General features: G+C 42.4%; 2 protein-coding genes across 4 annotated transcripts; both read left to right on the top strand.

Annotated features, from left to right (window-relative positions):
• The first annotated feature begins 1468 nt into the window (after positions 1–1468).
• Positions 1469–15349, top strand: med14 (mediator complex subunit 14). Of its 3 annotated transcripts, XM_030758871.1 has the most exons (29): positions 1469–1911; positions 2362–2388; positions 2503–2608; positions 2719–2892; positions 3002–3131; positions 3229–3357; positions 3495–3602; positions 4412–4544; positions 4672–4822; positions 4919–5030; positions 5326–5451; positions 5551–5629; positions 5964–6123; positions 6255–6446; positions 6592–6726; positions 6813–6889; positions 6980–7140; positions 7345–7491; positions 7975–8219; positions 9392–9661; positions 10060–10309; positions 10780–10902; positions 11110–11286; positions 11393–11631; positions 13330–13509; positions 13693–13800; positions 14071–14196; positions 14319–14508; positions 14622–15349. In XM_030758871.1, the coding sequence occupies exons 1-29, from the start codon at positions 1736–1738 to the stop codon at positions 14693–14695; spliced, it is 4305 nt and encodes a 1434-aa protein (XP_030614731.1). In that variant the 5' UTR covers positions 1469–1735; the 3' UTR covers positions 14696–15349. The 3 variants fall into 3 exon arrangements, with proteins under 3 accessions (XP_030614731.1, XP_030614730.1, XP_030614729.1); XM_030758870.1 differs by lacking the exon at positions 10780–10902 and having other exon boundaries at positions 1470–1911; positions 8005–8219; XM_030758869.1 differs by lacking the exon at positions 10780–10902 and having other exon boundaries at positions 1471–1911.
• A 1298-nt stretch (positions 15350–16647) lies between these two features.
• Positions 16648–23352, top strand: LOC115801137 (uncharacterized). Its single transcript, XM_030758857.1, has 8 exons — positions 16648–16860; positions 17136–17254; positions 20417–20477; positions 20581–20648; positions 20801–20903; positions 21699–21817; positions 21931–22076; positions 22167–23352. The coding sequence occupies exons 1-8, from the start codon at positions 16800–16802 to the stop codon at positions 22273–22275; spliced, it is 786 nt and encodes a 261-aa protein (XP_030614717.1). The 5' UTR covers positions 16648–16799; the 3' UTR covers positions 22276–23352.
• Positions 23353–23577: the final 225 nt, after the last annotated feature.

Here is a 23577-nt window from a genome sequence, read left to right as displayed (position 1 = left end):
GAAGGTGCAGAGACTTTACACCGAGTTTGACATCAAAGCACGAAACGTGTCCCTACTTTCAACATGGCTGCTTCACTGCAATTTAAATTGTCTTTCACAGACAAGCCGTTTTGAAGAGCCATCTGATAACGTTTGTGAGCTTGATCTGAAGATCATCTGTGTCACTTTTGGTTAAGGGAATAGAATGCACCCCCTGAACAAATGAAAAACTTTTGATGAACTCAGTATGGCTGTAACTGAAGTCAAGAGGTGTTTTGTGCTTGGCTTAGTTCTTAGGAACCAGGCATATTTGGTTGAAAAGTTACATGCATATGCCCCTCAAACCTTGATCCACGTGCTCAAGGTACAGACATAAATCTTTGGTGAAACAAATCAGGGGACTGTCCCCGGTAAATTCCCAGCCAAATTTACCACATGGTTGGTGCTGCCCTCGACTGCTCAATATAATTAAAAAAATATTTATTTATCTGATATTTCAATTGTACCACTAGTCATTTATTAACAGATTTATTCCTTTTTTGACACTTTTGGCCCTCCGTATTGAACAAACTGTCTTGCAATTTAAGTTTTTTCAAGAACTTAACAAGATTACACTACATGGTAGATATTATTATTCACAGCTTGCTAATATAGATTCAGAATTCAAGACTATTGTCATTATGTGATCATAATGACAAATTAGTTATACTGTTATTCCATTTTGATGCATGAAATGGAATAACAGCTAAATATACTGACATGTATAAAAACATATATGTATAATATATATTTTATCATATAAACTGTATATAATCTAAGCAAAAACATATAAGAAGTGTATATATATATATACATATACCCATACATACACACATGCACGCATATATGCATGCCTACATACATATTATGTTATGTATGTAAATGCATATATTTTTAAAGGATGTAAACAACAAGACTGAATATGAAAATATTGCACATTAGGACTGAACACGAGTTATTTGGAGACCATGAAATGTAGAAAAAAAAAGTGGTGATTATGTAAGTATTTGTGTATATATATATATATATATATATATATATATATCACAATAAAAAAGAATAAATAAACAAGTTATAAATACTTTCAGCAGTGTTATAGCTTTTGGGAAGAAGCTGTGTTTCAGTCTGCTTATCCAGCAGTTATTATGAGATGAATGGTTTAAATGGGTAATATTAGATTGTGTTGTGTTGTTTATTTTAAGTACAAGTTGTTGGAAGAAATAATGCACCTGTTCAGAATGCGCGTCGTTGTAATTTAGAATTTTTATTCAGAGACTGAGAAACGCTTTCAAGCTGAGCCCGTTAACATACACGCATTATGCACTTTTTATAGTGTTATAACTGATGTTAAACGTATTGTTTTGCCCCATAGCTTTTTGCACGGGAGACAAACATAAACTGAGAGGTTTCCATGAGTGCCGCTCCTCAGAGCTCTTGTCTGGGTTTTCTATCCGACCGCCTGCTAGGTAATCAGACCTGACAGAAAAGATGGCGGCTCAGCGGCACTAAGTCTTCTCTTTAATGAGTTATCAAATTTTGTCTGTTTATTCGGTTTTCTTCTGGACAAGGAAATCAAGTCCGTGTGGAGAAACTCTTCTCGTCGAGGAGATTTTGCGAGACAGAAAAGCGTCCTTTTACCGGGAGTTAGCTGCTACAGCAGTTTTCTGTTGGAGCGCTGGCAGCGGTGTAGCTAACTACTTTGTAGCGTCATTGTAAAATGGCTCCGGTGCAGATCGGTTCAGACGGGCCGCTCGTCCAAGTCGGAGGTATGATTGTTTCGGGTCCACAGGCACCACCACTCGGTGCCCCGGGCACACCGGGGGTCCGACTCAGCATGCTTATTGAGTTTCTTCTCCAAAGGACGTACCAGGAAATCACCACACTGGCGGAACTGTAAGTAGCATTTACCTGCTGCAGGCCTCGAAGCTAAGTGCTAACTATCTAACGTTGGTAAACTGTGAGGACGCTCTTCTAACTGGTAATAAAATAAACCCTTACAGGCTCATAAAATTGGGGCCATCAGATTTATTGTTTTATATTCACAGGAGCAAAAACCTCTAATAGAGTAGAAAGCTAGCGCAGTAGCACAGGCAACTGCTGTTATGTGAGGGGGCGTAGACATAAACAACACATGGCTGTATATGAATGAAGATCATACTAAAGGTTTGTGAGCCAACATAGGTGCAGATTGCTGTGCCAAGATTAGGGCATTGGTACCTTTTGTCCAAAATACTATTAGAAATAACATTTCCGATGTAAAGATACATAATTTGACAGGACATATATTTTGAGTTTGAGAGCTTAATAAAGGATGTTTTTAAAAATTTTAATTTGTTCTTCCAGGCTGCCCAGGAAAACAGACATGGAGAGGTATTTCTGGTTTTTTTTTCACATTTCATTCATTGTTCTTTATCCACTCATTGCCTCATTCTGTCATGTGACATTGTAAAATCCATAATAAATGACTTCTGCTCCCACTTTCAGGAAAATTGAGATTGTTCAGTTCGCAAGTCGCACTAGGCAGCTGTTTGTCCGTCTCCTGGCCCTGGTGAAGTGGGCGAGCAATGCAGGGAAAGTGGAGAAGTGTGCGGTATGTTGTGTGTGTGTGTGGATTAGTAACATTATAGTGTGTTGGTGGAAACTGAATTCTGTTCATCAGCGCCCTAAATTAAGTTATGCTTACCCTCTCCATGGTAACAGATGATCTCCAGCTTCCTGGATCAGCAGACCATTTTGTTTGTGGACACAGCTGATCGACTGGCATCACTGGCCAGAGATGCCTTGGTTCATGCTCGTTTGCCCAGCTTTGCCATCCCTTTTGCCATCGATGTGCTCACCACAGGGTCGTACCCACGCTTGCCCACCTGCATAAGAGTGAGTCTTAGACTTTGTTCCCTGTGTAACACGATGATTGTAGTTAAAACTTTCTCTCTTGAACATTTTCGGTGCGTCAGCTCGATTGTTTCTGTGTCCATTTGTTTAGGATAAGATCATTCCTCCAGACCCCATTACCAAGGCTGAGAAGCAGACTACCCTCAACCAGCTTAATCAGATTCTACGGCACCGCCTTGTCACTACAGACTTGCCGCCTCAGCTAGCAAATCTCACAGTCGGTAAGCAGTTTGTGTAAATCCCAGAGTGGCGTTTTTAACTGACAGCAGTTCTCGTGATGTCATCTGTGCTGAAAAGATCTTGTGTATATTTGTGTAGCTAACGGGCGTGTAAAGTTTCGTGTGGAAGGAGAGTTTGAGGCCACCTTGACCGTGATGGGGGATGATCCCGATATTCCCTGGAGGCTGCTGAAGTTGGATATTCTGGTGGAGGACAAAGAAACTGGAGGTAAGGGGGAGCACATGTCCAGCTAATTAATAGTATACTTAAGTGCTAATGCTCCCCCCTTTCACTCTCAATTGGTTTGTTTTTCTGTCATTCCCACTGTTCATCCATCCCACCCTCCTCCCGCTCCATACTGACAGATGGCCGAGCCCTGGTCCACAGTTTGCAGGTGAACTTCATCCACGAGTTGGTCCAGGCACGTCTTTGTGCTGACGAAAAACCTCTGCAAGATATGTACAACTGCTTGCGTATCCTTTTTTAAAATTTTTGTAAAAGTTGCTGTCTTCACACACACACACATACACATTTTGTGGATGTCCTGCCTGCAACCACTTGGCTTTTATCCCAGTCTGCTCTGAAGTGCTGCAGTAGGGCGGGAGCATGTGTCAGAGCATATAGAGTATTGACTGGTCAAGCAGATGAGTGTAGAATTCCAATGAGAAACACAGCTGCAGAATTGCATCCTGCGTAGTCCCCTTTCATTAAAACGGCCTTTTATTAATGACAAGGAAAGAGCAGCGCTGTTCTTACTATAACAAGTCGCCCATGAAGATGTGGGCTTCAACACCTGTTGAAGTGGCAATGGAGAAAAAAAAATCATTTTGATTGTGTTTGTTTGTTGAAAATCCACCAAAGTTTAATTTTCTACAAAATGCATGTGTTGTCAACATCAAAGCCATGTGAGTGAACGTGTTTTGTTAGGCAGTGGTGATAGTGCATGTAATTTGTTCCCATGTTCAGACATTTGATGGGTTTTCATGCAGAGACATGACACAGGGACACAGCTGATAGTGAGAATTCACATTTTCATCAAAGTCCTTAATCAAGCATGCGAGCTGAGCACAACTGTGCTTATCACAATGCTAATCAGTACATCTCTGCTCCGCCTTTCCCCCCCAGCATGTCAAAGAGCAGTCTGTATGAGGCACAAACACCTCTTTTACTATTGGACTGTGTGTTCAGAATTTTAATGGGAAGATGGGTATATTACTCTACCTCTACCCACCTGGCCCGGTATTTTCCCACGGTGTGTTTTCTTTAACCTCATTGTTGCCAGACTCCTTCTGTCTATCACTGCAGCTCGAAGTGCTCCACTCTCAGACTCTGATGCTGATCAGAGAGCGCTGGGGAGACCTGGTGCAGGAGGAGAGATACGTGCCAGCAAAATACCTCACGCTCTCTGTTTGGAAGTAAGACCTAATGAACGGTCCTCGCATGTATGAACAATGACACAGAGAAGCAGAATTATGACATGATGCAGAAAATGGTAGAATGCATTAAGTGTTGTTTCAGTTTCCTTTTCCATTGTTTCTCCAGCCAACAGGTTTTGGGTAGGAAAACGGGTACAGCATCAGTGCATAAGGTCACTATCAGGATTGATGAATCAGATGGATCGAAGCCATTACAAATTTCTCATGAACCCCCTCTTCCCATCTCTGACTCTAAATTAATGGAGAGAGCTATGAAGGTGGAGTGCACATGAGTATAATTTATTTTCAGTGTTTTACTATACTGTTACCTCACAGTTTAGAAGCTTTTTCCTCTCTCTCTCTCTTTTTTTTAGATTGATCACCTGTCAGTGGAGAAGCTTTTGATTGACAGCGTGCATGCCCGGTCCCATCAGAAGCTGCAGGAACTGAAGGCCATTCTAAAGACCAGCAATCCCAGTGACAGCTGTATGCATCCACTCTTCACTTTTATCCTTTTTTAAATCTGTTTATTTAGCAAAGCCATTGAAGCATCTGTTTCCTTCTGTCAGCTGCAGCTATTATCAGCTGGCTGCAGATTAGACTGATGAGTTTTTGTAGTTACGAGTTACCAAAAAAAAAAAAAACCCCAGAGCTTAGAGAAGTTTTTTTTTTTTCCACACAACCCACATTCTCCTTCTGTCAACTAATATCTGCAACCAGTCCTTTGAGTCATTTGCAGTGAAAAGACACATTCAAGTGTTTGTTTGTTTGTTTGTTTCAGCATTTATCGAGACTGCTTTACCCACACTTGTTATTCCAATACTTGAGCCCTGCGGCCGCTCAGAGTGCCTACACATTTTCGTAGACCTGCACTCTGGCATGTTCCAGCCCATGCTGTATGGTTTAGGTAAGCAGGAGTAAATATTACTTCACGTGTTGATTCCAGAAAGGTTTTTGTGCTCATGGTGTGCTTTGTTACAATAGGAATCATTTATTTGTGCTCTAGATCAGTCCATATTGGATGACATTGAAAAGACCATCAACGATGATATGAAGCGCATTATCTCTTGGCTTCAGCAGCTGAAGTAAGTCCATGTCAAAATAGAGCTGAAAAACAGAACAGTACATCTTTACAGCTAAGAGAACAAAGTGTTCTTAGCACACAGGAAAGAAAGAGAAAAGCACAAAAGTGTCAGTAGTAGGAGAGAGAGTCTGACGCCTGCCTGTAGCTTGTCAAAACTGACTAATTGCAGTCAGTAGCAACACTTGGCTCAGCAGGTGGGATGATGGGTGTTGAGATGAATTGTCCGTGCTGTGCGTCTTGCACGAGTGAACAGTGATTGGACAGTTAGTATGAGCTGCAAGCCCTGGAGTTATTGCAACTCAGCTTTCACGATGATACTTTTTCTCTCTGGACAGGTTCTGGTTGGGGGAGCAGCGCTGCCGGCAGTCTGTGAAACACCTTCCCACTGTGTGCACTGACGTCCTTCACCTCTCCAACTCAGCTTCTCACCCTGTTGGCAACCTGTCAAAACACAAACTCTTCATCAAGCTCACACGGCTTCCGCAGTACTACATTGTGAGTTTCTTGGCCAGTACGTTGCTGAAAAGGACTGAGCTAAAACTACTCTGTTACTTAGATTTTCATGTGCTCCTTCTAACTCTGGATCTTTTCCTCTCACCTTTTTTTTTTTTTTCTTTTTCCTTTAGGTGGTAGAGATGCTTGAAGTGCCTAGCAGTCCCACAGCATTGCAGTACAAGTACTCTTTCCTGTCAGTGTCTCAGCTGGAAGGAGATGATGGACCCATGTGTGCACAGCTTCTGCAGCATTTTAAACCCAATCTAGAACACCTTGTTCAGGACACAACAGGCAAAGGGGCTCAGCCTGGGACTAAGAGAAAGGTAGTTGTACAGACAGCTTCCATCGCACAAAAAAGAATGTTGCTTTGAGTTTCATTTTCCTCATGTGTGGCATTGCTAGGCAAAAACATATGTGCTCAGTTGGAAAGATGCGTTGTTTGTTTATTTTGTTTCTGTTGCTCTATAGATTATTGGAGATCAAGTGGAGCCAGAGCCAAAGAAGCCTAAGCGGTCTGGAGAAATGTGTGCCTTCAACAAAGAGCTGGCTCACCTTGTTGCAATGTGTGATACCAACATGCCTTTTATTGGCCTTAGAGCAGAGGTAATTCACAGTTCTAGGATACTTTGAATCATTCCCGTGTGTGTGTTTCTGGCTGATGCTGCATCCCTCTCTGTGCTTTTCTGTAGCTGTCCAACATGGAGATTCCAAATCAGGGTGTCCAAGTGGAAGGAGACGGCAGCAGTCATGCAATACGTCTAATAAAGTAATAAATACAGTCCCAGACATACAAATGTGCAGTTATGTGTACAGTTCATTTACAGTGTGTTGTTTTTTTTTTTCTCTCCTTTAACAGGATTCCTCCTTGTAAAGGTGTAGGAGAGGAGACCAGGAGACCTTTGGAGCGTTCCCTACTTGACTGCACTTTCCGCCTGCAGGGCAGGAACAACAGAACCTGGGTGGCTGAACTGGTGCTGGCCAACTGCCCTCTCAACAGTACACATAGCAAGGAGCAAGGTGCACATCATTTGCTGAGTGCTATTTATGTAGTTTGCTTTAGTCTTTAAAAATCTCTGACATTAATATTTTTATGGATGTTATGTCCAAATTAAGCAGCACAAACACCAAATGTAACCATAAAAGGCTAAGCCCTAAACTGGAGTAGCAAAGAATAAAATGCATTTAGTGTTTCTAAACACCCCAGTCTGTCTCCTGTATTAGCCTCCACGCGACACGTGTATCTGACCTATGAGAACCCCCTTTCGGAGCCCGTGGGCGGCCGGAAGGTCGTTGAGATGTTCCTTAATGACTGGAATGCCATTAGTCAACTCTACCAGTGTGTCCTCAACTTCTCTCGTGCACTGCCAGGTGAGTGCGTGTTCATCTCAAAAGCCAATAATTGATTGCATTTATATGTAAATAAACTGACAGTGTTTTAAATCTAGGATCTGTCAGTTTATCCTAAAAGAAGCTATTGTGCTTATTCCCAGTTTGACATTTTTATTCTTAGACTCAACTATGATTCTCAGTTTGAAAGAACACACTGGGAATACATGCAGCTTCAGTGCGGCCCATTGATTAATTTTCTGGCATACCGAGTCCCCTTTAAATCGGTTAATATGTTTGCTGCAGGTTCATGGAAATGCAATAGATTCCAAAGTGCCCTGCTTTGATGTTTGTCAGCTACAGTTAAAGTAGAAAATATGACTAAAAATCCAATCTTTTTTTTTTTTTTTTTTAGTCTTGAGCGTTTGTGTGGAGGAAAAAAGAATATAATGTAATCCCAGATTTGGATTATCACTGGTACCACCTGTCTAACATAGCTGCACATTATGAATTTCTCCCCTTCAGAGATGCCATCTTATTTGAGTATGTTCTCAGAGGTGCGGCTGTATAACTACCGTAAGCTGGTGCTGTGCTATGGCACCACCAAGGGCAGCTCTGTCACCATCCAGTGGAACTCCAGCACTCAGCGTTTCCACCTTGCCCTGGGAACTGTGGGACCTAACTCTGGCTGCTCCAACTGCCATAATATCATCCTCCATCAACTCCAGGAGATGTTCAACAAAAACCCAAATGTGATGCAGCTACTGCAGGTACACTATGGTGCAGTTACACAAATGTAGCCACAGAATGCACATGTGCACTTTTGGAGCTGGATTAAAGGAAGAATTCAAATTAAATTATATCAAACAGATGTGATTGGATTGCTTAAAACCTTGGGTGTGGCTTAGTGAATGCAGCAGTGTCATATTACATGCAGCACTGTGGTGCTATTGAACTGCAGTGGATTACACACACCTTCAACATCTGTGCTTTTGGTCCAGGTGGGGGAGAAATGGTCCCAAAAACAAGTCAGACACAACCTCTTTCTTTTTTTTTTTTTAATTATCAGTTTTTCCTGTGACACTCCTTTTCTTATGGAATCATATTTATGTTAAAGGTCCTGTGCAAGAAGCCTCCGCACTCCTGACCTGTTAGCCTTTGGTACAATATCACACACCTCATTGTGATTTTAAAAAATCCTTAATAATGAGCCTTGGGATCTAGAAATTTTAATTTTAGGATTATAGCCAAAATGGAGGCATATATATACCTGCGCACAAAAGGTTGCCCAATCTGCAGCAAACACATGTGACTGCAGGTACTGTCACGGGATGGGTGTGCTTCAAAACGTGCCTTAGGATCCTCAGGTTTTAAGATTTCTTCAGCTGTCTTCCTTTGGGCTCCGCCCTCCAAGCAGTCAAGTGTCGGTGATTGCGCAGAGTTCAGCTTTGAGAGCAGAGCTACCTGTGAAAGGGTGAATCTGCTGCAGCGCTCGCCGAGCAGACGCTCTTGTAATTGTAGTAGTTGATTTGTTCTCATGGGCTGCTGAGTTCTACAGGTTGTTTAAATTACATACAAGGAATTTAACTGTGCGAGTGACAATGAATACCTGCACCCATGAAATTCAATTATTTGCTTGTGATTTTGCTTGAGCTGGCATGGGACTTCTGACATAAATATTCCATATTTGCTACCGATTTGCTTTTGCATTGGGCAGAATTAATTTGCTAACTGAAATCACATTTTATTAGATACTTTTATGTTGTCTGTTAAGTTCGATGTAGAAAAAATGTCACACATACATTTAGTTGAATTGTTCAGTGTTCTTTGTTTCGCTCATTCTCCTCATGCAGCTTTATAAAGTACCTGAAAATGTTATTTTTGCCATCTACTTACAGTCCTGTTTTTAAAAAAATTTTTTAATGTTCCTTTGTGTCTTCAGGTGCTTTCAGACACGCAGGCTCCTCTGAATGCAATCAACAAGCTACCTACGGTACCCATGTTGGGCCTCACCCAGCGCACAAACACTGCCTACCAGTGCTTCTCCATCCTGCCGCAGTCACCCACACACATCCGGCTGGCATTCCGAAACATGTACTGCATCGACATCTATTGCCGGAGCCGCGGAGTGGTAGCCATCAGAGATGGAGCCTACAGTCTCTTTGACAACACTAAGATTGTAGAGGGCTTTTACCCTGCTCCAGGACTGAAGGTATATCAGGCTCACATGCACAGCATAATGTAACACACTATGCAGTAGAATCTTTATGTGTAAATTAATGTTTGAACTGCCACACACACAAAAAAAAAAGAGCTATAATTGTAGTTGCCATTACAAGCATTGTGACCTGTTGAAAGGATGCTTTGTTGGATGCTAACTATTAAACCACTGCCTGCAGCATATTAGCTTAGCTTACTGTAAAGACTAGACAAAGAGATGCCCCACCTAACTCTGTTGCAGGGATAGGTAATCTGCCTCTTGTCAAGCACATGAATAAGCCAGTTTCCCCAGAGGTTGATTGATTTGGTCAAACATTAAAATGGACCATCAACTGGATGTAATGGTGTTTTTAACTTCTTGCATCTCTCTGTCCTTTCTCCTCTTTGCAGACATTCTTGAACATGTTTGTAGACAGCAATCAGGATGCTCGCAGGCGATCGGTCAACGAAGATGACAACCCGCCCTCACCTGTGGGTGTAGATGTTATGGACAGTCTTATGAACCAGTTGCAGGCTCAACAGCAACCACAGACTATGAGAGGGGGTCCGGGAGGGGTGTATCCTCCCCTAACATCACCACCACCTAATTACTATGCCAATGTAACTCCCTCACCATCCATGATGCCCACCCCATCACCAGGTAATGTGACGTGTGGTACTTTAATTGGCTAAATATGCGTGTGTGAATGTCAGTGAACTGTTTGTGTCATGTGAGCTTATTAAGTTGCCATACATCATTGTTTTCTCACTCCACATTCTGTCATCAGCCACCCCACTAACGTATGCATTTGTTGCAACAGCAAACTGTGCCAAAGAATGAGATTGCGCAACCATGTGTGCCCATTTTAATTTTGCGAAATCATGCAGTCAGTTGTTTCTCTTGCAACATGAACACCTCGCAGCCAAAAGGGAACAAAGCATGCATTTAGTCATGCTCCTTCCATTCTCCTCCATCTCAGCCCGCCAGCCAGAGACTACAGCCCTTCCGCCCAGCTTTAGTTTGTGTGCACATGGAGCGAGTGTGTAAAGAGTACCTATCATCCTTAGTCTGATGAGTCCTTTGATGTATGCGCGTGTGTGTGTGCGTGCATGTTGTGCGCATGTGTGCAGGGAACATCCATGCCTCTGGCTCCCCTAGTGGAGCTCTAAGGGCACCCTCTCCTTTTGGGCCAACCCCGTCCCCGTCTTCTTTGGGCATAGCCATGGGCCAGACCAGCTTTGCCAGTCCCCACGGTAAGCAGCAGGATAAATACTGGCCTGGTGGTAATTCTAGGCAAGTGCTGGAACGGGCTGAACTTACTATCTTTTTCTAGGCTGTAGACATTAACAAGCGTAGGACAAATAGTCTGCAAAACACGGGCACACAGTGGTTTATCTGATGTTTATTGTTGTATGTTAAGTCTTGCTGTGTTGCTGATGGACGGCTCTACTTCACCCTAGGTGTTTTGGACCCCAGCTCTCCGTATGCCATGGTGTCTCCCAGTAACAGGGGCCAGTGGCCAGGTTCACCTCAGGTCTCAGGGCCTTCTCCTGGGGCAAGAATCCATGGCATGTCCCCTGGCAATCCTTCGCTGAACTCACCCATTCCTGACCCTAATTCGCCACGTGCTGGGTCCAGTAAGTACTTCTATCAGCTCTTATTATTTATTAACTTGAAAATTATTTTAGAAATTCTTATTAAAAAAAATTTTTTTTTTTACACATCTCTCTCTCTTTGGTTTAGGTTCACAAGTCATGCCTACCAGTATGCCTCCACCCCGCAAGCTACCTCAGCGCCCTTGGGCTGCCTCCATTCCTACTATCCTCACCCACAATGCCTTGCATGTGCTTCTGCTCCCCTCCCCAACTCCCTGCCATGTGCCCGGCCTGGCAGGAAGCTACCTCTGCTCACCTCTGGAGCGTTTTCTGGGTTCAGTTATCATGAGACGGCACCTACAGAGGATCATCCAGCAGGAAGCCAATGTGAGTGACAAACAGAGGCATATGCACATCAGCTGCGTGCAGTAAGGCTGTTTTAGTCAACATTAGTTTTCTGTTTTGTAATTACACAATTTTAATTTAATATCAATTTTATGTTCATTTTATGTTTTCATTCATGTCTTTATGGCGATCTCATGTTAATTTAACATGAAATGGTTATGTGTACTTTTAAACTTTGTATGTAGAGTATGTTCAGTTGCCCCATGCTCAAGGCCGTGTTGCTAGCTAACTGTTACGGCGCTCAAGGCCACATGTGGGAATAAAAACATGTGGCTGAAAAGAGCTCGTAGTGCTCAGGGAGCTGGTCGATTCGATAACTCTCACTCTGCTCACTGAAGTTCTGCAGCAGATCCATGACATCTGTGTAGTGTCACCTGTTGACAAGTGACGTGTTTCAAGATTTGCAGACTCATCACTACACGTCTTGATCTGTTTAAGATTCAAAAAGATTTGTCTTCAAAAGGCTGTTGCATATACTTCATATTCTTCTAACATTACTGTTATTTTACTGTATTTCTATTCATATTTACAGGATTCTTCATTCACAATATTTTTGAAAACAACAAAATGTAATTTTAAATAGCTTAAAGTAAACACAGTTTGAATATTCACTAGTAACAGAGCTTCTGTAGTGATGCTCGGTGAGAAGAGGATATGATTACTGCGTTTCAAAGGGATGAGAGATGCAAAATATCAAATTATGCATTAGCGTGAAAGCCGTTTCATTTTCAGCACAGAGCGGTAGAGCATTCAGAGAAGTGACGTTTCCAACACACAGCCTCAGCCTCTGTGAAATGCATGCAAACAGAGATCTGAACAGGCCTGAGTTTTAGTGTAAAAGCTTTCTAAATCCCATCCATGGTGTCTGCTGTCCCACAAAGTGAAATGAAGGCCACGTCATCACTACGGTGTCTCACAAGCTCGATGCTGCTAAGATTAACTGGAAGCTCAAGGCTTTCATTTCATTTCATTATCTGGGCTAGCAAAAAGGATACACAACATCTGGATTCCTGTTGCACTGAATCTTGTCAGCATGTACTTTTACAGTAGCTGCAGCAATGTGCTGGTAATGTTACTGCTCACACTCTTCCAACAGAGCAGCCGCATCAACAGTAAAGAGCTGCAGCAAAGTGTTTAGTAGAAAAATATAAACTAAAATTGCAAAAAAAAAGCAAGCATCCCAAAAACGAGTGCATTGTGTTCCTCACCTTACATTAGCTTAGCCGTTAAGAAACTGCAGGTACAGCCACTTACTACAGGATACTTTTCCTTTCTTTTTTTTTTTTTTTTTTTTTAATGCACTCAGTTAATATATAAAGGATATATAATATAGAGATGAATAAACACAAAAATATTAACACATATTTGGCTGTTACTGATTTGATTATTGCATCATTTGATGAAAGTTAACATTGGCTAACTGAAGCCTTATGATGCAGTAATTTTCCCTCCGGAGCTTCAGGAGAAAACGTTGTCATTTCAGCCTGAGTCATTCTAACAGATTGAGCATCCATTTGAAAAGAAGAAGACTAAACTATGTGTAGATGTGAAATATAAATTAGTCATTAGTCAGTTGGATATATGAAGTCCATATATGCAAACTCAACAACCACCTGATTGCCAGGTTTTTTTTTTTTTGTGCAGTAACCGCTCCTACCTACTGTGTCATCTCTCCTCCAGTTAACTATAGTGAACTCTAATGAGCCAGGGGTTATCATGTTCAAGACTGAGGTGCTCAAGTGTCGTGTGGCTCTCAACCCAAATAACTACCAGACGCTGCAGCTCAAAGTCACTCCAGAAAACACAGGTCCCTGGTCCCAAGAGGAGCTTCAGGTGCTGGAGAGGTTCTTCGAGACTCGTGTAAGTCTTGCTTATTTTTGAGGCTCCACTGATCATACTTGAAAGTCCTGTATTATTCTGTAAATATTTAAAAACATGGTTGTAATAGAGGGTTTGGAGGGTCGTTCCTTTAAGGCCATTTATAGCAACATATATCTGCATCCATGATATTATCATTAATCCTTCTGTTGTCCTCCCCTCTAGGTTGCTGGTCCTCCCTTTAAATACAACACCCTGAATGCCTTCACAAAGCTGCTGGGTGCACCCACTAATATCCTTAGGGACTGTGTGCGCATCATGAAGCTTGAATTGGTGAGTAACTTCTCTTATATGGTGTCTTATTGCACTGATGGGACTGGATTGTATTTAAATTTACCTATTTTTTTCTATTTTTCCCCAAAATGTGGAAAACATCTGGAAATATTAGCAGTATAGTCTGTCAAAAGACAATGGAAACATCATTACTAGATACAGAAGGAGTAAACTATATGTCCCAATAATGCATTTCTTCATCTCAACCTTTAATACTGGACTGTCTTTGTGTGTGAAACGTAATGCATGATTAACCCATTTCTTCTGCAGTTCCCTGACCAGGCTGCACAGCTTAAGTGGAATGTCCAGTTCTGCCTCACCATCCCCCCCAGTGCTCCGCCCATCGCCCCTCCTGGAACCATTGCTGTGGTGCTCAAGTCTAAGATGCTTTTCTTTGTAAGTCACTGCAGTGTTTTATTTCTTTTTAAACACTTCTTTTTATTTTCAGTTGATGAAAAAGCACATCATATTTAATAAGACTTCTTGAAGCCACCTCACCCCTTTGTATGTGGTCACAGTTGCAGCTGACCCAGCGTATCCCGGTACCACAGGATCCAGTGAGCATTATCGTACCCATTGTTTACGACATGGCCACAGGCCTCACTCAGCAGGCTGACATCCCCAGACAGCACAGCTCCTCTGGAGCCGCAGCACTCATGGTCTCTAATATCCTCAAGAGGTTCAATGAGCTGCATCCTGCCAGGCAGGGTGAGACTCTGCCGTCACTCAGCTGACAGTGCTGAATAATTTTATTCCAACTGAATATTCTGATTAGATGTAAAAGGATTTTGCTAACACTGACTGTGTTTTTTTCTGCCCAGGTGAGTGCACCATATTTGCATCTGTTCATGAGCTGATGGCCAACCTCACCCTCCCCCCCGGCACCCGACAGTAGAAACAACCATGTCAGACCCGATGTGGAAACTCAACCCCAAGTCCCTTTAAGAGGGAGCATGAGCTGAACCTTAAGCTTGCTCGACACATGAGTGTAAAAGCTGTGGTCCCAAGATGTCAAAACCCAGCTTGCGTCCCCTTTGATTCAGCCACTGGACTTCTGATGTGATGGATAATTTCAAAGGGGATTCAAATATGTACAGTCTTGGAGACGCTCTTTAGGATTTGCCATTCAGGTAGATCTTGGAACCAGGATGACATTGGATCCAAAAGGATATAAATGTATGTTTGTTTTTCCTCCAGGTGCACTTGAAAACAATTTATGTATTAATTTTTTTTTCTTTTTTACAGAAATAAGAATATTTAAGTGTTTAAAAGAATGAGGTGAGATCAATTTTTGCTACAGCCCTGACTTTTTTTTTTTATTTTATTTTGAATAATGCCAGACTTATATCAAACTGATATTATTGTAGTATCAGGAGGTATTTTCCTTAGCACACTATTTAACTGTCTTCTTGCCTTTACATTGTCATTCCTCTGCAATCTAATTTCAAACGTACACTTTGGATACTGTAAAAACTGTGATAAACTTTATAAGCCAGTTGTATTTTATTAAGAACCATTTTGAGTCCTGATTAAAGGATCTGAGACATCTTTTCTGACTTTTGCTATTTTAATTAAAACCAAATCCTGATTTGATTCATGCATTGAGGATTTTCCACTACCAGTGGAAAATAACCAGATCATTCACTGATTCAAAAATAAAGAGTCTAAAGAAAAAAAGCCTGAATCTTTGATACTATAACAAGGTGATGCAGTGGCTGTCTAAGACAGGAGTCAAAGGTGAAACCACCAAAATGTCTCATTCAGTTGTTGGGCCAGCTCATTATGCCATTGATTGATTCTTCTGATAGATATTCCTTCATCTGGTGTTTTGATTAGATAGAGAGCACGGTCTTAAAAAATCTATCCAAAAGCATTCAAATGGGCTGAGATCTGGTGACAGCAAAGGAGTAATCTCATTCACGCTCCTCAAGCCATTCTCTGGCACCCTCCCCCAGTAGCCCTAGGTATGCAGGGACTGTCATCCTGGAAGAGATCTCTTCCATTAGGGCCGAAATGTCTCACCACTGGATAAAAGGTCAGTGGACACAAACCACGTCAACGAAATGGCCCACAATAAAGAAGAGCCTTTGGATTCCTTCACTATAAGAGGCTGAAGGTTTGTTTTATTTCCTTCAGGAAATAATTTTGGAAATTAATCTCAACATCCTAGTTGTGAGGATTTGTTGCATTTTTTTGTGTGATTTATTATGATTATCATCAGGTTGGACACCTTAGACTTCAGGAAATTTTTTTTTCTTTTTTTAAGCACATTATCAATTGCAGCCAAAACAAAATTATTATTAATAATAATTGTCTTTATTATTAATAATGATACAACAAAAGGTATTCTGCAATAAGTCCTTCAGAACATTGAGTGTAAATAGTATAAACTTAAAATGCTTAAGTAGGCCACAGCCTATGAAATAAATTCAATCAAAGCTGGTTTGTTTCTCAGTAAATAATCTTATCGGAAAATACCTCTGACTGCATCCTCCAAAGTGATGCTGGGATCTTCATCCCTAAAGCATGACATCATTGTGAAAGGCAGGTCCTCTGTGTGTGTGTGTGTGTGTGTGTGTGCGCGCGCGCGCGCCGCTTGAGGGGCGTTCAATGCTGCAAATCACGGACTGTGACTGCACCGCTGTTGTTGCAAAAGGGGCGCTGGTATTTTATTGTTACTCTCATTACGTCAACCTTTCAGCGGCTGCATGGATCCCCCGAGGTAAAGGCTTTCATCAGCGCGTGTGGGCATCGTCATCTGAGAGGCAGCGGGGGAATCAGGGACGAAGAAACACTGTTTCACCTGAACGTTTGACACTCGAACGCACCCCCTGCGAAAGACACTTCCGATCAAATGCAATAAAATAAACCAACAGACCTAATCTCCTTTCATCTAGTCCCACTCTAGCAAATTGCCGGCGCTTTCATTGGCCTCATATGGCTTTAATCGGCGGGACAAATTTAGGAGAATAGGGGTGATAATACAGCCGCTTCAAGCCATGGCAGTGAGGATATCGGAGCCGCTCTGTCAGCCCTGCGTTTACCACGAAGCTTTTAAAGGTAAGTCCCAGCATCACGCTTTTAAATCCGATGGAGGCAACGATTTGTGGCGTTTCAAATTCATCTCGGATGAGTGCGCCCTGCAGGCTCCGTCTCCTTCCAGCACACTGACCACTCCCCTTCAGCCCTCATCAACCATCCTTCCTTGGAGACCTGTAGAATAGGCAGCGTGTGCGCATTGATTCATGGGCTGCGGTGGTGCCCCTGCGTGCTTGTGATTTTTTAAGGGATGATTTGGGAAGTGCCGTGAAGTGATATGATTGCTGTGTGGTCAGTGGAGTTACAGGTAAAGAGACCTCTGATGCCTGTCCAGCTGAGTCCTGAGCAGGTGGGCCTGGAGATGCTGTGTCTTTGTGGGCAGCTGGACCTCCTCATCAGGGCACAGATGCAGCAGGTATGTGTCTGTGTCTTCAACTTTAGTTAGTTTTCATCCGTTTCTAAGTAAAAACTTTAGTCAAATGTTCCATCAAACACTAATTATCCCAGTGCTGAAATTTATGGAGGGCCAGGAGTGCCAAAATGAACTAACTAACTCAGTGGCGGTCCTAGCCTGTTTGGCGCCCTGGGCGAGCATCCCCGCCGGCGCCCCCCCCCCCCCCCCCCCCCCCCCCCCCCCCCCCCCCACACACACACACACACAATAGCGATCGCCGCACTACTACACTTGGGGGGGTAATGAGCGACTGCTGTGTGGTGTATGTAGCTTTCTGCCATGGTCTGACAGACAGGCTTTAACAGAAGGTCCCCCCACCATCACAGGCACACTCAGAATTTCTTTTAAATTTTTATTTGAAAAAACATGGAAGAAACTGAAATATTACACAGCTTCTGCTTACCTTTATCTTTGCTTGTTTCTCCTCTTCTTCTTTTCTCTTTTTCCTAAACTGTGCACCTGATGGCTTTGACCTTTTCCTTTCCATCTGCCACAATTCGCCACCACCACCGCCCATCCCCAGGGTTGTCAGATCTGACTGACAGTTGCCAGCCCAACACAACAAAACCTCCACTGAAACTCATGTTAATAGCACCAGGTGTGATATATATTTAAATATACAAGCTTTGGGTAACTTGTTAAAATTTTGGCTGCTTTTCACCATATTTGGTAGGTTTTTAGGAAGTTTTTATTGTAAAATTATATATCTATATAATTTTATAATTATATAGAAATATCTATATAATATTCCACCCCAATGTGTTCACAAGCTGCCCAATCTGGCAACACTGCGCCATCCACCAACATTTGTCCAAACTGTCTAGATTCGTATTTGTGTTATTTTTTTTATCAGGATTCGGGTTCACACAAATACTGTGATTTAATGACCATATTTACAGTATTATAAATGAAATGGGCTTTGTGTTCTATCAGTTGTGTGCATCTAATTTTATTAGACGCACAGATTCATTCTGTGGAACATGGGAGGAAAAAAAAAAAAAAGAGTCAGTTTTGCATATCTCGCAAAAGTTTTGCGAGATCCTGAGTTACTTTTGCGAGATCTCGCAAAACTTTCAATATTAGGACATACACTTCGCGTTAATCTTGATATGGCAGTGTCCGTGAGGATGAAAGGTTTGGCGAGAGACTGCCAGCAAAAGTCGCCTTTATTTATAATTCAGCGGTTACTGTTGGCTGTAACCAGGCCCAAACTGTACAGGCATGAATGAATGAACCCGGCTGACAGTCTCACTCTCACGCCATCACTGCTTCACTCGACTCGCACCCCAGGCTGAGAGGAGAAGGGGGCGGGGCAGCGCTGTGTGTGTGACGATCGAGTGAAGCAGTGACAGCGAGACAGAGAGAGAATCCCCCGCCTGCCCTTTTTCTTCTGTTACAACCTGTCTGACTATGGCAGAAAGCTACATGCAATACACAGCAAGCAGAGGGCGCCCATTACCCCACAAGTGGAGTAGTGCGGTAGGCGTTGCTGCGGCGATCGCAATGCGTTGGGGGGAGGGGGGCGCTCAGGCCGCCCTAGATGAAATGCCGCCCTGGGCGGCTGCCCATGTCGCCCATATCAGAAACCGCCACTGAACTAACTAAACAATTTGATGGTGGTGTGGACTTGAAGCAGCCTGGTATACCAGTCTGCATTTTGAACAAAATCACAGGTGGCAGTGGTGGAGGAAAGTGCCAAACTGTAAGTAAAGTTTTGAAATACTACTCTTTCTGTATCATCAAATACACTTTAAGATTTTTAGGTGAGAATGTAGTGGCATAATCTTCAAATGTCTAGTTGATTTGCTGAGACAGAGCCTATTCACAAAGCTGCTCTCATGCTTTTAGAGATATGATGTCTCAATGCTGTAACAGCCAGTCTGCCTCTGCAGCTATCAGCTGACTGGGTGGTTGGAAGTCATAATACTCACTGGGAAGTCTACAAGAATAAAAAAAAAAAAAAAAAAAATTCTGTGTACAGGACAGTGGTGGTTTGCACTGTTGCCTCACAGCAAGAATATGCTGGGTTCGAATCCGCCATCTGGCCGGGGCCTGGATGGGTTCTCTCCGGGTACTCTGGCTTCCTCCCACAGTCCAAAGACATGCGCTTACTGGGGTTAGGTTAATTGGTGATTCTAAATTGGCCATAGGTGTGAATGTGACTGTGAATGGTTGTCTGTCTGTATTAGCCCTGCGACAGGCTGGCGTTGCCCCATGGCAGCTGGGATAGGTTCTATCGACCAGATATTTGGTGACAGAAACGTCAGTACTTTAAAAGTTTACTTACAGTTTGGGGCACTTTCCTCTGTGATTGGCGCTTGCAATGTACTTCAAAATGCATTCTGGGATACCTGGCTGCCCAAAGTCCACACCACCATCAGCTGACTGTGGCACTGCATCAGTCTGTCATACTATACTTTAATTCATCAATGATACACATAATTGTGTATTTATTTATTTCATTTTGGTGCTCTTGGCCCTCCACATAACTAAGCAAATAAAGAGTCATCTTGGATGCACAGCTAATGTTCCTACACACCCAATAAATTAGTCAATTAGTTTTGGGTGGGCAGCTCGTTAATTACTGTATAATGTCATACATAGATCTTGTTGTATTAAGAGAACAAGAAGTGCACTTGACGGCAAGCTAATGAGCAAATTAATGCTTATATAACTGAAACAGAACTTGCGCATGGGTTTTTCCATCACCACCATTTCTCTCCAGCAGCTTTTCTCGAATTTTAAACTAATTTTTTTATTTATTTTTTTACTGTTTATTATACCCTAATTCACACCAGGAAACAGTCCTAGTTGTTATCTGTAATTTGAGTCTCTTGAAATCCCTTTTCTGCTGACATCCTTTGCACATTAACTGAAGAGTAACGGTTCACTCACAGGAAAAATGATCGGGATCCAACTTCCTCTGCATCCGTCCCTCTTTCCCGTATTATTTGCACTGGATTGCTGAATTGTCCCTGCGAGCCTGTCCTATAACTAAGGCATTCACAAAAGGATTAGATTTGAGGAGGTCTTTTCCAGATACTCCAAGTTAGACATGCATAAACTGCTTTTGTTTAGTCTGTCATACTGTATAAATGTTTATGAACTGTTTCTCTATTACAGTTCCAGGAGCAGTTAGGACAAGGTTGTAGCCCAGAGGAGTCAGACACATTCCAGGCTCAAGGTATGTGCATGAAGTAGTATCTAAGTACAAAAGCTGTCTTGGAAATCTTCTGTATGTTTAATTTTTTTTTTTTTTGGGCATTTTCTTTTTATATCCCTTAAAGGATCTGAGATTCTTGACCAGATGCTGCAGTGCCTTGAACATCTACCAAAGCCTATGCCACAGCTAGAGGTATGACCTTCCACAGTTCTGTCCTAATGAAACAGGACTTTTATAGCATGCCGTGGAACACCTGAGCACTTCACATATTATACCCCCCTAAAAGACTGAGATGTAAGTGTTAATGCTGCATTAAGGATCAGGTGGCGTATGTGTTTCCTCAGGACTACCTGGACATGGTGGGACTGTCAGCAATGTTTCCCAGAGTGGAGGTGTTCCTTATTCAAGGTAGTCCTGTTGACATGCTGGAAAGGCCCCCAATGGATGGTGAGAGATACATGTTTGTTTACAAGTCATAAATATATACATATATGGACTTTTACATTTTATTGTATTATAAGTTACATTAGTAACTAAACTAAAGGGGGCATAGTGTGCAAAGTTTTCCTTGTTTTGGCATAATGAGAAAAGACCATCCATAATATGGGGTCTTTAAATAATCCAGTAAAATTCTCAAGCACTTTTACTTAAACTCTACTGCCTTGTACAGTTCAGTCCATGTGACAGCTGTAAGGTAGTTTCATCAAAAACAAAAAAATTGCTTTCAGATGATACATTATTATAGATTCATCTACCTTAAGGATTTAAAATTCGCTTCGACTTGAATTATTTTGTGAAGCTGCATCCACGCAGCGAGCGATTCACGTGTCATGCATAACTCTGTCGCTAATCCAGGCTCCAGTTGCCTTGGTAACCATCTATGGTATTTGCCACCCTGTCACATGTCACTAAATGATATCCCGCACTCTCATTGGTAGCTGATTCACTCACTTGTCTCAAAGTTGAGAAAAGTTTACCCTGGGACCGCCCACTTAGTGTCACTAGCAGTGATCTCGCAGACTGCCGTCAACTTTCTCTTGTCTGCGGTTGCCAAGTCTTTGCGAATCACTCCCTGTGTGGACGCCCCTTTATTACTGAACAATGTGTCTATAAAAAACAACAACTTACTTTTAATATTTATAGCATGCTTAACAGAGCAGATTTACTTTTGTTTGTAGGACTTTTTCCTTTTCTTGAAGCATTTTGACACGGAGTTTTGCTGCCTTGATGCTTCTGTTGCAGAATACTTCTTCCACATTGCCAAATTGAACCAGCTCCTGGTGCTGAGTCAACAGCTAGAAGAGGATATCAGGCACCTTGGAAGTCATAAGTACATTGCCCACCAGCTCTCAGTTATATATGTAAGAAGAATGAATCTTTTTAGCTGTGCCCTTTACAGATTTTCATCTGTGCATTTTTTTCATTCCACTAAAATTTGTAGTGTGCGTTTTATTTTAATATCTCTGCTTCGCAGCAAGTCCTCAGCTCTTTCAGGGGAATTCAGGTCTTCTCAGAAATAAAGAAGGATATTGAGGCCAACTTCAAACAGATGAAACAGTCTCTGGTGGTAGAGGAAGGCTCTAGGCATGAGCCTCAGCTGGCTGCTCATTATATCAACTGGTGGGTTCAGACTCAAATAATTAGCTGGGGCTGAGGTGATGATTAATTCAGCAACAATCTGATGGCAAACATGTTCTGTTCTCTGTGCAGGATATTAGAAATAACTCAAAGCTTAACATCACTGGTACTGTCACTGCCAGACGAGCTAACAGAAGACGTTCACCAGGCCGTGACCTTCGTGTCTCAGTTCCTGTCCTGACTCCCCTTAAGGAACATCTCTGTATCTATGAATCCTTCTCCAGGGCTCTCCTGCTTCAAAATGAACTGATTATGTTATGATCGTGAAAAGGTGCTATACAATATGATTCTCCTGAATAATAGTGGGGTTGGCTAGCCTACTTATTTTACTTTACTTACTTATTAGTCCCTGTGGTGAGTTAGCTGGTTGGAACTGAATGTAAACTTACTGAATCCCTTCTTGCACTACTGTTAACTTTTTTAAATCTAGAGCGGAATAATAAAATTAAATGCAATGAACCCAAGTTGAATGGCATGTTTGCTCTTTATGGCTCTTAAACTCATGGATGCATGAACCTATCAGGCTAGAACCTACAAAAGACCTCCAATGGGCCACTAATGTACATAATTGTGACCAAACTGTCAGAAACAGACTCCATGATGGTGGCATGAGGGTCTGTCATAGTGGGACCTAAGCTCATAGCCCACCACTGTGCAGTTCATTTGGCATTCATCTGAGAACACCAGAACTGGCCGGTTCACCACTGGCGCCCCACTCTCTTCACAAATGGGAGCAGGTTCCCAAAGAGTACATGTGACAGTATATGGAGACGCCGTGGCCAACGTTACATTGCTTACATCATCATCCAGCATAACAGGTTTGGGAGTGGACGATGTGTTCTCCATGTGCTCACCAACAGTACCCTGAGTGCTGTTTGGGGATGAAATCCTCAGACCCACTGTCAGATTTTATGCAGATGCAGCGGGCCCTGGGTTCCTCCTGGTGTGGGGTACCCCGTGTGGCCAGAGGGTGTAAGCAGTTCCTGGATGATGAAGACACTGATGCCACTGACTGGTCCTCACGTTCCTGAGTCTTGAATCTGACTGAGAACCTCTGACATGTTATGTATCAGTGGATCCAATGCTACCAAGAGCGCAACAGAGGGCTCGCTTGATGCCCTGATCCAGGTGTGGGAGACCACCAGGACAGCATCCGCTGTCTCATTAGGAGCATGCCCAGACACTTTTGAGACTGTATACAGACTTGTGGGGGCCATGCAGACTACTGAGGCACATTATGATGCATGTTGGATCAGCCTGTGATTTCAGTTTTTAACTTTGACTTTTGGTATGATTTTTGAATCCAGCCCTCAAAGGGTTGATAATTTTGGTTCCCACTGAGTGTTGTTACATCATTTTGTTCACAACAACTTGCACAACAATAAAGATTTCCAATTTGAATATTTCATTCATCAAGATCCAATGTGTGATTTCAGCATTCCTTTAATTTACTTTAATTTTTTTATTTTTTGCAGCAGTGTAG

The sequence above is a fragment of the Archocentrus centrarchus genome, chromosome 21 (assembly GCF_007364275.1).
Source record: "Archocentrus centrarchus isolate MPI-CPG fArcCen1 chromosome 21, fArcCen1, whole genome shotgun sequence".
Taxonomy (NCBI): Eukaryota; Metazoa; Chordata; class Actinopteri; order Cichliformes; family Cichlidae; genus Archocentrus; species Archocentrus centrarchus.
The sequence above is the reverse complement of the archived record's forward strand: the minus strand, read 5'-3'. Positions and strand labels throughout refer to the sequence as shown.